Raw genomic sequence first — 14,185 nt, 5'->3', positions numbered from 1 at the left:
TATTTGAGAGTTAATCGTGGTTTTTGAAAGTTAATCGTGATTTTTGAGTTATTCGTGTTTTTTAAGAGTTAATTGTGATTTCTTGAGAGTTAATCGTGTTTTTTTTTTAGAGTTAATGTGATTTTTTTTTAGAGTTAATCGTGATTTTTAAGTTATTCGTGATTTTTTAGTTAATCGTGGTTTTTTAAACCTTTGGGGCTGCAGGCGGGGGGGGAGGAGGAAGGGGGTATGGAGAATAAACCTTGAGGATTAATGTGGTAAATAATATTAAAGGGTATGTATGTATGTATGTATGTATGTATGTATGTATGTATGTATGTATGTATGTATGTATGGGGGCGTTGCCTGAGTCCATTTTCGTTTTCTTCGACTACAATATTTGAGCTTACTACACTGTCAGACGTACGATAAATGGTTAGGTTAGGTTAGGTCTAATAACAATACTAAATTAAACCATAACCACAGATAATTAACACTAATGACAATCAAAGTAATAAAATAAAATAAAAATATAGATAAAATAAATATAATTATACATTCCACAAAAGCAACGTTGTTATCCGATTTGCATAATTTCCCTCCGCTGCTCACACACGTGTCTCTGTTCCTCTCTGTATAAGCAAGAATTAAAATACTTTGTGGATGAAAGTTTTATGAATGTTATGAATTACCCATTTTTTTTTCTTTTTTTTTTTAGAGAATAATTGTACGTGTGTGTGTGTGTGTGTGTGTGTGTGTGTGTGTGTGTGTGTGTGTTGTGTGTGTGTGTGTGTGTGTGTGTGTGTGTGTGTGTGTCTCCTTTTAACCATACGTACATTGCAGTACATCCATTAATAATATTTTTTCTACCATCTCTTATCTACCTCGTGAGTGAGTTACACCTCATTATCTCTTATATCTCCTCCCCACATCATTATTTCTTATATCTTCTCCTCCCCATCATTATCTCACCCTTATCTCCTCCCATCATTATCTCACCCCCTCTTATTTTTTCTTATTTATTATCATTATCATTTATAATTCTCATTTCCATCAGTACTATCCATTCCTCTACACCACCATCCTCCACTACTCCTGTCACTCCTCTACACCACTATCCACTCCCACCACTCCACTATCCTCCTCTACACCACTATCCATTCCTCTACACCACCTAACCACTCCACCTACTCCACTATCCCACTCCACTACTCCACACTATCCACTCCTACTCTCCACTATCCACTCCCACTTCTCCTATCACTCCTCTACACCACTATCCATTCCTCTACACCACTATTCACTCCACTACTCCCACTATCCTCCTATACACTATCCCTCCCGCTACTCCACCTATCCACTCCCTTCTCCACTATCCTCCTACCTCCCTATCCACTCCATACTCCACTATCCACTCCTCTACACCACTATCCATTCCTCTACTATTCACTCCACTACTCCTATCCACTCCTATACCTATCCTCCCGCTACTCCACTATCCACTCCTATACATACACCACTATCCACTCCACCACTCCACTATCCACTCCTCTACACCACTATCCATTCCTCTACACCACTATCCACTCCGCTACTCCACTATCCACTCCTATACACCACTATCCACTCCGCTACTCCACTATCCACTCCGCTACTCCACTATCCACTCCTATACACCACTATCCACTCCACCACTCCACTATCCACTCCTCTACACCACTATCCATTCCTCTACACCACTATCCATTCCTCTACACCACTATCCACTCCTATACACCACTATCCACTCCGCTACTCCACTATCCACTCCGCTACTCCACTATCCACTCCGCTACTCCACTATCCACTCCGCTACTCCACTATCCACTCCTTCACGCAAGAACAAGTTTTTAGTTCCCATCTCCGTTTACTTTCATGTTTTCGCTCTCATAAATAAACACGTTTGTACAGTACATATATACGTGTGCTGTGTATAGATGTGTGTATGTATTTTTTATGTATTCATGTGTGTGTGTATTATTTTACCTGTGTACTGTATGTTTTAGGAAATGTGTTGATGTTTGACTTCAAAAGATTTTTTTTCCTTGTATAATTCAGACCGTAAATGAGGTTCGTATTATGTTGAGTTTTTTGTTATTATTAATTGTCCCAAAGTGCAAACGACATATTTGTATTTTTTATTTTTTATGTATTTATTTTATTTATTTTTTATTTTGTGAGAATTAAATACCTGTAATGGACCTCGTTGTTAGGGGAAGATTTTTTTTGGGGGGTACTGAGGTGTGTGTGTGTGTGTGTGTGTGTGTGTGTGTGTGTGTGTGTGTGTGTGTGTGTGTGTGTGTGTGTGTGTTTGTGTGTGTGTGTGTGTGTGTGTGTATGTGTGTGTGTGTATGTATGTGTGTTTGTGTGTATGTGTGTGTGTGTGTGTGTGAAATCAAAACATGAGATAATGGACAAGAAACAACCTCTTCATTTTGTATATTATTTATGTAGAATAACAGATACACTAGGATTTAGATTCATGGCGAGAGCAGTTACCTTAGACTACAACACAAACCCACTAGACAGAGTGGCGAGTCTGGTAACGAAGAGTTCAGTTGGCGCTACAAAATACATACATAACCTTCCTGAACCCTTTTATGACAGTGTTTGAGGTATACTTAAATAAGAAATTTATCCTGGATTTTCAGCGCGAGTCGTTCACAACCTTTAAGTAGAGTCAGGCAGGTGGAGTCGTACACCAGCAGAGTTGAGAGTATGTCAGTGAGACGACAACCATGTACACAGTGAAGGACATGTGCTGATTGATTGTCCGCTCTCTGCACATTGTCGTGAATGGTTATCATATGTTGACTTTCTCCAGTATCAGTGAACTCTTAAATGAAAATGTATATGGGCCTGAATTAAGTAATTATGTATGTATGTATGTATGTATGTATGTATGTATGTATGTATGTATATATGTATGTATAACCCTCCCTAACCTCCCCCTCCCCCCATAAAACAAACAAACAAACAGATCTCACCTAACAATAGACTCAAAACGACACACTAATAACACTGGTAATAATCATAACAATAACAGTAATGACCACTGGCCGTAAAATATTGTTGGTCCTAATTATCGTGACAAATGAAACGGTCAGATTAGTGGTGGTGGCCGGGTACAACACGAGGTAATATTGACAACACCAGGTTCCATTGACAACATTGAAAGTATTATTGACAACACGCAGTAGTATTGATAATTATAAAGTACCGCAACGCAGAGTAACACTGGCAACACAAAGTAGCAGTGACAACACAAAGTAACAGTGACAACATAAAGCAACACTGACAATACAACGTAACAGTAACAGTGACAGCATAAAGCAACACTGACAACACAACGTAACAGTAACAGTGACAGCATAAAGCAACACTGACAACACAAAGCAACACTGACAACACAACGTAACACTGACAACACAAAGATGGACGCGGCAGCACGGGGGTAAAACAGTCCACGTCGGGTAAAATATATCTAAATTGAGTCAGTGTTTTTGTCGACACACATTCAGTCAACCCCACGTGACAACACTAAAGGAATTTCTCTATAAAATGTGAGGCAATTGTGTGTTGTGGGTAGTGGCTGTTGTGGGTGTGGGTAGTGGTAGTGGGGGGGGTGGATGTTGTGGTGGTGGAGGAGTGTTGTGGGGGTATGTGGGTAGTGGTGGGGATGGATATTTTGTGTGTGTGTGTGTGTGTGTGTGTGTGTGTGTGTTGGGTCGACAGCTGTGACGAACATTGTTACAGAACGTTTGATTGTCTCTTTTGTGTCGTACGTGGCTTCAGTTGGCCTCACCGGTGTCCTGCGTGGCTTCAGTTAGCTTCACCGGTGTCGTACGTGGCTTCAGTTAACTTCAGCACTCTCTTTTATACTTGGAACCAAAAGTTTTCCCAATAAGGTTAACACTGCAACAACTCTTTTTCCACAAGTCGCTAACGTTACGATACCTTAACGTTATCCTCTGTCGTTACCAAGTGGTCAACGTTACGATACCTTAACATTATCCCCTGGCAAGTAAAAATAGCGTTACAACCAGTCTTTAACCAGCAATAGCGCCTTGGATGATAATAGTGTGGTTAGGTTAAGTTTGGTTAGGTTAGGTTAGCTGATGATGATAGTGTGGTTAAGGCCCTTCATAACCAGAGACAGTATAGGATATATCTTGATTTATTTATGTCTAGAGAGAGAAAAAGGTAAAAGTCTTGATGATTTACAGGAGGATTTAAAAGTAAGGCAGAACTCCTAATACTTTAAAGGGTTTATAATCAACAGAAGAAGATGATGAAGAAGAAGAAGGAAAAGAAGAAGAAGTCCTCTCTCACAGAAGAAGAAGAAGAAGAAGAAGAAGAAGAAGAAGAAGAAGAAGAAGAAGAAGAAGAATCCTCACTTACAGAAGAAGAAGAAGAAGAAGAAGAAGAAGAAGAAGAAGAATCCTCACTCAGAAAGGAACTTAGAGCTGACAAAGGAAACTGAAAGGACTCGTCGACGACAATCAGAGAAGCAGCGGCGGGTAAACACTGTCGTCGTGGAGGATGCTGGTGTATTGTCGTTACGGAGACCAGCAGCAAAGAGTGACTGACTCGGCGGGCGCGGGGAGGGAAGTTTATTTTGATAACTTCCGACAAGTGTATCCTGTGGTGGAGTGTGAGCGACAGTGACGTACACACACACACACACACACACAAAGTGGAGTAAACAGAAATTTTGTCTTGTAGAAAATCGTATTGTAAGCAACAGGTAAGGAGGAAGGATATTTTCTACCTCTCATCCCCCTCCTCCCCTTTCCCCTACCCCACCTCCCCTGCCTCCACCCCCCCATCTACCACCCCCCCTCTTCCCCTCTCCTACACCTCTCCCACACACACACATTCCTACGTGTTCATTAGGCCTCAGTGCTATTCTCCAGACACGGTGGTGGTGAGATACTGCAGGTTTAGGACTTCCATGGAAATTAACAGTCAGCTTGTTCCTTGGTTGGTCTGTCTTTGCGTGTGTGTGTGTGTGTGTGTGTGTGTGTGTGTGTGTGTGTGTGTATCTGCAACGTCTGTATGCATGGTAAACCCTCTCCCTCCCTCCCTATCCCACCTACCCTCACTCCTACTCTCCCGCACCTCCTCCCTTCAGCCTCCCTCCCCCTCCTTCTTCCACCTTCATCAGTGTGAGGTCTCCCACTCCATTACCGACGGTAAGGAGGAAATGAGGTGCGGGAGGAGGCGAGGGCGGTGAGGGAGGAGTGGGAGGAAGGAATAAAGGATGGGAGGATGTGGGACAAAGGAAAGGATGGGTGGGTGGAATAGTTAGAAGGGATTGAGGAGGAGGAGGGAGTGAGAGACCAATGGGAGGGGTGAGGGGAAGGGTGGAAATGAGGGAGGAATGAATGGGAAGAGGGAAGAGGAAGACAGAATATGGATGTTACTCTCTCTCTCTCTCTCTCTCTCTCGTGGTCCACTTAACCTCCGCTGATGTAGTATTTGGACGGCAAACTCTTCATTCCATTCTCGAGATATGAAATCCACTTCTTATTTTTCCATACTCTAGCCCCACACACCACCCCGCACTTGCCCCCACACTCTAGCCCCCCACACTCTAACCCCCTCATGAAGTCTCCCACACTTCAACCCCCCACACTCTAGCCCCCACACTCTAGCCCCCGCACTCTGTGCCCCCGCATCTCCCCAGCCCCAAGCCTTGCATCGCATATCAACCCTTTAAAACAACATTATGTCAGGGTTATAGTTTTACTGTGTGTGTGTGTGTGTGTGTGTAAAATAGACATGCTTCTCCCCTCATACCCCTTCCCCTTACACTCCCTACCCCTTACCCCCCACTCCTTACACCATTAATTACCCCTCTTACACCCCCTCCCCCCTTACCCCCTCCTCCCGATGTTCATTTGTTTTTGTTTACGGTTTCCTCCCACAGTGACGAAGTTGAGGCAGAAGTTAAGGAGATATGATCCTCTCTCTCTCTCTCTCTCTCTCTCTCTCTTCGTCCCGCGGGTCATTGAAAGATTTTAGCGCGTTCGTGGATCTGAAGGCGAATTTAGTGCTGATGAACGAAGGCTTTTATGTGGATATATAGTCGATTATTTTTTTTTTAATTTGTAATCACTATAACGATACCAGTAATAGTACAGAAGTGAAGATAATGGTGGGAATAAAAATGATAATGATAAATATTAATAATGATAATAATGGTGTGATAACAATAATGAAAAAAACAATAGTAATAGATTAATTCTAATATATTTACGTATAACCTGACCTGACCTAACCTAACCTAACCTAACCAGCTTAAACGAACATGTATTTGCCATCCTATCTAAAGCAGGACCCGATGTTGGCAAGAGGGTTATTTTCACAGCAAACATCATCAGTATAAATTGAGGGGTAAATTCTCTCCCTCGTTTGAAAGGGAGAGAAGAGCCTAGGGAGATAACTTTCTCTCCAGTGTGGGGATTAGTATGATCTCTTGGTGTGTATGAGGGGGTATGTTATTGTGGTGTTTGTGTATGAGTGTATGATGTTGACCTGTGCTGTAGTGTTGTGTATGAGTCTATTGTTATTGTTGGTATTATTATTATTATTATTATTATTATTATTATTATCATTATTATTATTATTATTATTATTTGTGTTGTTTTTATTGACTTTCTCATCTTTATTCATTTTTTTTATATTGTCATCTATATTTTGTTCTTCCTTATACGTCCTTAGAAGATTATTATTGTGAATATTTAAAAAGCTTTGGTCTTGTTTGTCCAGACGTGTAGGTGTCAGCGTCGAGGTCACACATAGCTGGGGGGTCAGAGGTCATGGTGTTGCCTGGGTCATGACTCTTTGGTGGAGACTTTATATAGGTGTATGGATGTCTGTCATGGTTAGATAAGGGTCACAGAGTAAGGGGTGAGAATGGGTAAGGGAGGGAGGGTTATTAGTCAGGGGGTGAGGGGGTTGAGGGCTATCAGTCAGGGGGTTGAGGGCCATCAGTCAGGGGTGTGGGGAATGAGAGCCATCAGTCAGGGGTGAGGAGCTATACATGGGCGTGATTGACCCCTTCAATGGTCTCTGATATAGAGAGGAGGACTGACCACCGCCTCGTCTCCCCTTCCCTTATTTACTTCCTGGGTTATACATGAGTCTCTCTCTCTCTCTCTCTCTCTCTCTCTCTCTCTCTCTCTCTCTCTCTCGTGTCCAGATACATTCATACCACGCCTTTACACCATATATGTCTTCCTCCTCTTTTCCTCTTTCTTTCTTTCTCCCTCCCTCCTCTTTCCTTTCTCCTCCTCCTCCTCCTTCCTCTTTCTCCTCCTCCTCCTCCTTCCTTTCCTTCTTTCTCCTCCTCCTCCTCCTTTCTCCTCTTTTCCTCCTCCTTTCCTGTTTCTCTCCTTCCTCTTTTCTCCCCCCTTCTCCTCCCTCCTCTTCCCTCTTGCTTGTATTTTCTATTTTCTCCCCCATCACCTTTATCTCTCCCACACCTTGCCACTTCCTTACTCCTCCCTCCTCCCTCCCTCCTCCTCCCTCCTTCTCTTCCAATTCCCCAAGGGATGTTATCATCATCAGCAGTAAGTAATTAACCTGAGTGTGGAGGTGATGGTGGTGGTGGTGGTGATGGGTGGTGGTGGTGGTGGTGATGGTGGTGATGATGGTGGTAGTGGTGACGGTGTTGGTGTAGTGGTGATGACGACGGTTGATGGTGGTAGTGGTGATGGTTGTGGTGACGGTGATGGTTGTTGCGACGGAGGAGGTTGTGGCGATGGTGGAGGTGGTGATGATGATGGTGATGCTGGTGGTGTAGGTGATGATGATAGTTGTGGTGACGACGATGGTGGTAGTGATGATGGTTGTGGTGACGGTGGTGGTGGTGGTGATGTTGACGGTGGTGGGTGCCGGTGGTGGTGGTGATGATGGTTGTGGTGACGGTGGTGGTGGTGGTGGTGATGTTGATGGTGGTGGGTGCCGGTAAGAGGATTGAGTCTCGTCCGTCCGCTAATGAAAAATAAAATGTAAGACCAATTTTCAATCTTCCGTCGGTGGTGTTAAATGTTGGGAGGCAGAGCAGCGTGAAGGAGGTTCCCTGCTTCAGCGCCTTCAGGAGGGATGGGGAGGGGGGGTGTCATCTAAGGGCTGCTGGGTCTTATGTTCGTACCATAAACGCCACTGCAGGTGTAAGACGTAAGGGCGAAAGATCGTTTGGCGTAGTTTTCCGTAGAGTGTAATGGAAGTTCCTCCGTCAGTGCCTTCAGGAGGGAGAGGCCCGAGCGGAGGATGTTCACTTATGTTCTTATCATGAATAGATCGCCAGTGAAGGTAAAAGGTTAGTATATACAGGAGCCTGGCACACGGTCGTCTGGCGCTTAGCTTCTACTTAGGAGTCGGTGTAAGGTGGGGGAAAAAACGCTTGGTGATGTTGATATCTCGAGGTGTGTGTGTGTGTGTGTGTGTGTGTGTGTGTGTGTGTGTGTGTGTGTGTGTGCGTGTGTGTGTGTGTGTGTGTGTGTGTGTGTGTGTGTGTGTGTGCCATAGAAAGACTTTATGTTTTCAGTAATTTATGTTAGTATAGGTTAGGTTAGGTTAAGATCATGTCAGGTAGGGTTAAGTTAGATAATGTTAGGTTAGATTAGGTTAAGTTAGGTTAGGTTAGGTTAAGTTAAGTTAGGTTAGGTTAAGTTAGGTTAATAAATCCCATCGCCCCCTTTAACATCATGTAGATTCCTCAACTACTTACGGTGTTTCATCTACCCACACACGACAGGAGTTTCTTAAGTGTAATTTGGACGTCAATCTAGTCAAGGTGTTTGTGACAGATTAGGTGAGATGGAGGTGGTCTTTTTCGGGTCTTCATATGGAGGAATAACTCACGTAAGACTCTGAGAATTTAGTCCCAGAATTTCACTTATAAGGAATCTGGTTTATTTATATTATGTATAAAAGAGACTGATGAGAAGAGAGAGTATACATACATAACATACATAGATACATATATTACGTATTAATTTAACCTGACCTTAACCTGACCTGACCTGACCTGACCTGATCTAACCTAACCCAACTTAAGTCTAATGTGATCTGACCACATGCTTCCTCTTCCTCCTCCACATTCTTCCCTCGCTACCTCCACATTCTCCCCTCTCTCCCTCCACATACTTCCTTCTCTACCAACATACTCCCTCATCACCCTCATACTTCTCTTTCCCTCCTTCCCCTCCACATACTTCCCTCTCCCTTCCACATAACTTCCTCCTCCCCTCTCCACATACTTCCTCCTCCCCCTCCACCTCAAGAGACAAGAGAATATAAATATCACCCCTCTCCCCCCACAGCAGGACCAGATCCCATGAGATAAGCCAGAGAAGCGTAAAAAGGATTCCAACTCCCTTCATTGTACATTTAGATTCAATGCTTCGTGAGGGGGATTGTCTAGGCTCACCCCCTCTCCCTTCCCTTCTCATCCTCCCTTTCTCTCCCTTCCCCTATCTCTCCCTGCCTCCCCCGAGTAAGGTGGATCTGATCCTCTTTGATGATAGTGACTTTTATCACATATTCAAAGGGTTCGATGTTGGCTACCACGAGAATTCCCGCATAGAGTGGATCCGATCGTCTTTTGTTATTGTATAAGGTAAAGGAGACGCGTGTATAGGATGGGAAACCTTTCTTTATTTAGGGGGATATGGGATCTTGATTGTCTTTTGTTTTATTTTTATTCGTGTTATAGATTATTTTGTTGTTTCATTTATTGTTTTTGGTGTTGTTGTTGAGTTTATGAGTTGGTAGATAAAGATTCGACTTATTTTTTTTTTGGTGGTACGTGGCGCCCTCTTTGATGTGACGTGTAGATTGTCTTTTGTTTCTCTCTCTGTTATGGTTACTTATGGTTTATTGTTGAATTTATTGCGTCGTTGATGTCTAAGGCTGATAGTTTTATTTTAGTTTTGTTTTTGTTTCCTTGTTGTTGTCTCCTTTGTTTTTGTTTTAATTATTGTTTTAATAATCTAATCTAAATGAGCCTCTTATAATAGGCCGCAATTATGATAGCCCCAATTATAAATAGGCTCAAACTATATTAAACCCCAATTATAATAGTCCCCAGTTTTAATAGGCCTCAATTACAATAGGCTCCAATTGTAATAGGTCCCAGTCTAAATGGAACCGAAATCCTAATGGGATCAACCCTAATTGGCTCTCACCCTAATGGCTCTTCATCCTAGTGACCTCAAACCTAATGGGGTCGCTTCTAATAAATCCCAATCCTGATAGAGTGGAAGGTAGTTAAGTGTAGAGGCCATTAGGATTGAACACGAGTGACATAAAGTACAATAGTAGCAGTGTAGTGGTGGTGGGGGAGGCAGGCAGTGAAGCCCGAGTAATATGTATGTCACCGTGGCTCTCCTACCTGGCCTGTTGGCACCTGTGTGACTGTCTGGGGCACTCGGTTCTGTTGTTATTCTTGTTATTATTTTGTCGTTTTGTTATTGTTTGTTTTGTTGTTATTCTTGTTTTTGCTTGTTTGTTGTTGTTTTTTAGTACGGTAGTTGTTACGGACAGACACAGACAGAGACAGACAGACAGACAGAGCTTGGAATACACGTGTTAACAGTTATCATACCTGGTCACCATACCTGTGTGTGTGTGGGGGGGGGACTAAAATACATAACAGAAAAAATAATTTGGTGATATTTCATTTTTTCGGTATTTTTTTTTTTTGCGTCAGAAAGACTCAGGGCTCCTCCATCACGGCTAGGGAGAGATGGAGAGGGAGGGGGGGGAAGGAGGGGAGAGTGTGAGGGATGAGGGAGTGGTAGAGGGTGTGAGGGGAGGGGGGTGTGAGGAGAGGGGTGTATGGGTAGGAAAAAGTGTAGAGAGAGGGAGAGAGAGGGAGTGGGGAGAGGTAGAGAGATGAGAGGGAAGGAGAGGCTTGAGGAGACAGGTGTGAGTGGGCAGGAAAAAAACAGGAGGGAAGGGAGACAGTTGGTATTGGGGAGAAAGGAAAGATGGAGAGTGGGGAGAGATGTGTGTGTGGGGAGATACAGGGAAGAGAGACAGTGAGAGAGAGAGAAGCTACAGTGAGAGAGAGAGAGAGAGAGAGAGAGGCTAGAGAGAGAGGCTAGAGAGAAGCTAGAGAGAGAGGGCCTAGAAGAAAACAGCGAGAGAAAGGGAGCCTAGAAGAGAGAGACAGCGAGAGAGAGAGAGAGAGAGAGAGAGAGAGCTACCTTTTCAGGACTAAAAAAAACGGCAGAACCAATAAACATGCAGAGATGACGCAAACACATGACGTCACTGCTTCAAAAAACGCCAACCTGTGATAGAGGGATTCATTAAACTATTAGAGGCAAGGTTGCGTTACCATCTATCACAACGACTCGGCTGATTCATCAAGGTAAACATATTAAGTGATGGTCTACAGGTGACGTCTTGGGGTCTATTAAACATACGTACTGGTTCATGAATATATTATTAACAGCTGATATGTGACGTCATGTGCAAGAACAGCTGAGATGATAAAATATAAACAGCTGCTATGTCATTTATAAGAACAGCTGAGGTGATAAACAAACTATATTAACAGCTGATATGTGACGTCATCATCTACAAGAACAGCTGAGATGATAAATAAACAAAGGGTGAAGTAGTAGTGACGTCATCAACCACGGGAAAAATAAATAAACGATTAATAAAAACATAAACAACAAACAGCTGATGTAGGGATGACGTCGTGGCTACACGATAAAACGAAAACAACGATTATGGACGAGTGTACATTGTTACGTCACACACACACACACACACACACACACACACACACACACACACACACACATACTCTATCAAGGGTCTGTGTACACTTATGGATTGTCTTGTGCAGCCATGAGTAGGGGGGTTGGATGGGAGGGTTGGGTGAGTGGGAGGGAGTGGAGGGTGAGAGGGATATTGAGTGACAAGTAGTGGGGGTGTGAGAGGTGAGAGAGGAGGTGTGTGGGAATGGATTGTTGGGTGTGGGGGGTGGGGGGTAATTGGTGAGGGAAAGTAGAAAAGGTTGAGATGGGTAGAGGCCTGGGTGAGGAGGAGGAGTGGGGAGCGTGGTGAGGGAAGGTAGGAGTGGGGGGCGTGGTGGGGGAAAGTGAGGTGGGGGGGCGTGGTGGGGAAGAGGGTGGGGATGGGGGGCGTGGTGAGGGGAAGGAGCGTGGTGAGGAGGAAGGTAGGGGTGGGGGGCGTGGTGAGGGGGGAAAGTAGGGGTGAGGGCGTGGTAAGGTTAAAGGGGCATGGTGAGAGGAAAGTAGGGGTAGGGTGCGTGTTGGGGAAGTGGGGTGAGGGGGCGTGGTGAGGGGGAAGGTAAGGGTGGAGGGGCGTGGTGAGGGGAAGAGCATGGTGAGAGCAGAAGGCAGGGAGTAGGGGGCGTGGTGAGGGAAGGTAGGGTGGGGGGGGCGGGGGCCACGACAGTGGTAGACAGCCCAAGTGATGTCTCAGCTGTTCCTGCCCTCACGCCTCACCCCCGGACCCTCCTAGATCGCCCGACCCTCTTAGATCCCACGACCCCTCCTAAGACCGCCGCCCTCCTCCAACGACCCATCCACTCCTCCAACGACCCACCCCACACCCTGCTGACCCCAGTGGATCCTTCACCCCACCTCTCTCCTCTCTCTCTCTCCTCTCTCTCTCTCTCTCTCTCTGTCCTGCCTACATCGCTCCCTCCCTCTCCTCTCTCTCTCCCCTCCCTCCGTCCTTCCATCTCTCCCTCTCCCTCCTCCTCCCTCTTATTTTTTGTTACCTCCTTCCCTCACCCCCACCTGTCAGTCACCCCGCTGTAGCCAGAGGAGGTTATTTCGGAATAAATATACTTCTTGCCAAATTACATCTCGTTAATCTGGTGTCTCTCCTTCTCTTTCTCCCTCTCTTTCTTTCTTTCTTTATTTATTTATTTATTTATTTGTTTATTTTTTATTTCCTCCTCCTCCCTCCACCCTCTTTCCCTCTCTGTCCCTCCTCCCTCCTTCTCTCTCCCTCTCCCCTCCTTCCCTGCTTCTCCCTCCCTCCCGAGATGGACAGGCCAGTAGTCTCGATATACATAGATGGAGAAAGGGGTGTAGGGTTATGTAGGGAGGGAGCCGGTGTTGGTTATACGTAGATGGAGGATAAGTTTGGGGGAGGTTGATTTGTATGTGTGTGTGTGTGTGTGTGTGTGTGTGTGTGTGTGTGTGTGTGTGTGTGTGTGTGTGTGTGTGTGTGTGTGTGTGTGTGTGTGTGTGTGTGTGTGTGTACTAGTAACATCTGTATATCTTAAGACAATAAAATAAAACTCATGCATGCAAACAGTCTTAGCCAGAAGATGGAACAGGGTGTGGGAATACATAGATGGAACGGGACTCTTAATGTGATGGAAACTCCCTCCTGTTGTCTCTCCATCTTGGCTTCACTGAGACGAGAATAAATGCTTGAAACTTTTACGTACCGATTTTGGGTGAACTTTATAGTGATGGGGGAGGAGGAGGAGGGAGGGAGGGAGGGGGTGGGTGGAGGGAGGGGAGGGAGGGAGGGTGTGGGTCATCCTTGCGGGAGTCAAGTTATAATGAGATGGTGACCCCTTGCTTGAAAGTTTTGGTCACCCTTAAAGTGTGTGTGTGGTTTTCCTCTCTTGGGGGCTAAGCCTCTCTTTAAACCACCAGCCTCTCTCTCTCTCTCTCTCTCTCTCTCTCTCTCTCTCTCTCTCTCTTCTCTCTCCTACATTCTTTCTTAACTATATGCAAAGCAGCTCTAGGAATCTCTCCCTCCACCACCCACACACCACCGTCCCACCGCCACCCACCACCCACACCAGCCACCCACACCAGCCACCCACCTCGACCCTGTCTCAAACTCGGTAAAATTCATTCATTCTCAGGCGGGATATTTATTTCTACCCTGGCGAATTTCCTGTGTTTTTAGGGGGGCGAGCAGGGGTTAGGGGAGGGGTGGGAGGGATCAGGGAAGGGGCCGAGGGGTGATATCAGCTGTTCCCTATCACAAGGACTCTCTCTCTCTCTCTCTCTCTCTCTCTCTCTCTCTCTCTCTCTCTCTCTCTCTCTCTCTCTCTCTCTCTCTCTCTCGCCCATGATCCCAAGATGTGGCTTTTGAAGTTAACTCAATTGGTGGTTTTCTGATTTGCATAATTTATATAATA

At 45.0% G+C, this 14,185-nt stretch overlaps 1 protein-coding gene across 1 annotated transcript; it reads right to left on the bottom strand.

Moving 5' to 3' along the window:
* Window positions 1–12,647: 12,647 nt before the first annotated feature.
* On the bottom strand, window positions 12,648–14,080 carry LOC121874091 (putative uncharacterized protein DDB_G0271982; the record flags this gene model as incomplete). Its single annotated transcript, XM_042378008.1, has 4 exons — window positions 12,648–12,731; window positions 13,288–13,304; window positions 13,693–13,753; window positions 14,036–14,080. Coding segments are annotated over 4 exons (207 nt in total), but the record flags the coding sequence as incomplete, so codon positions are not given.
* Window positions 14,081–14,185: the final 105 nt, after the last annotated feature.

Source organism: Homarus americanus, unplaced genomic scaffold, assembly GCF_018991925.1.
Source record: "Homarus americanus isolate GMGI-L3 unplaced genomic scaffold, GMGI_Hamer_2.0 scaffold28172, whole genome shotgun sequence".
Taxonomy (NCBI): Eukaryota; Metazoa; Arthropoda; class Malacostraca; order Decapoda; family Nephropidae; genus Homarus; species Homarus americanus.
Note: the sequence above shows the minus strand (reverse complement) of the source record. Positions and strands in the feature narration are given on the sequence as shown.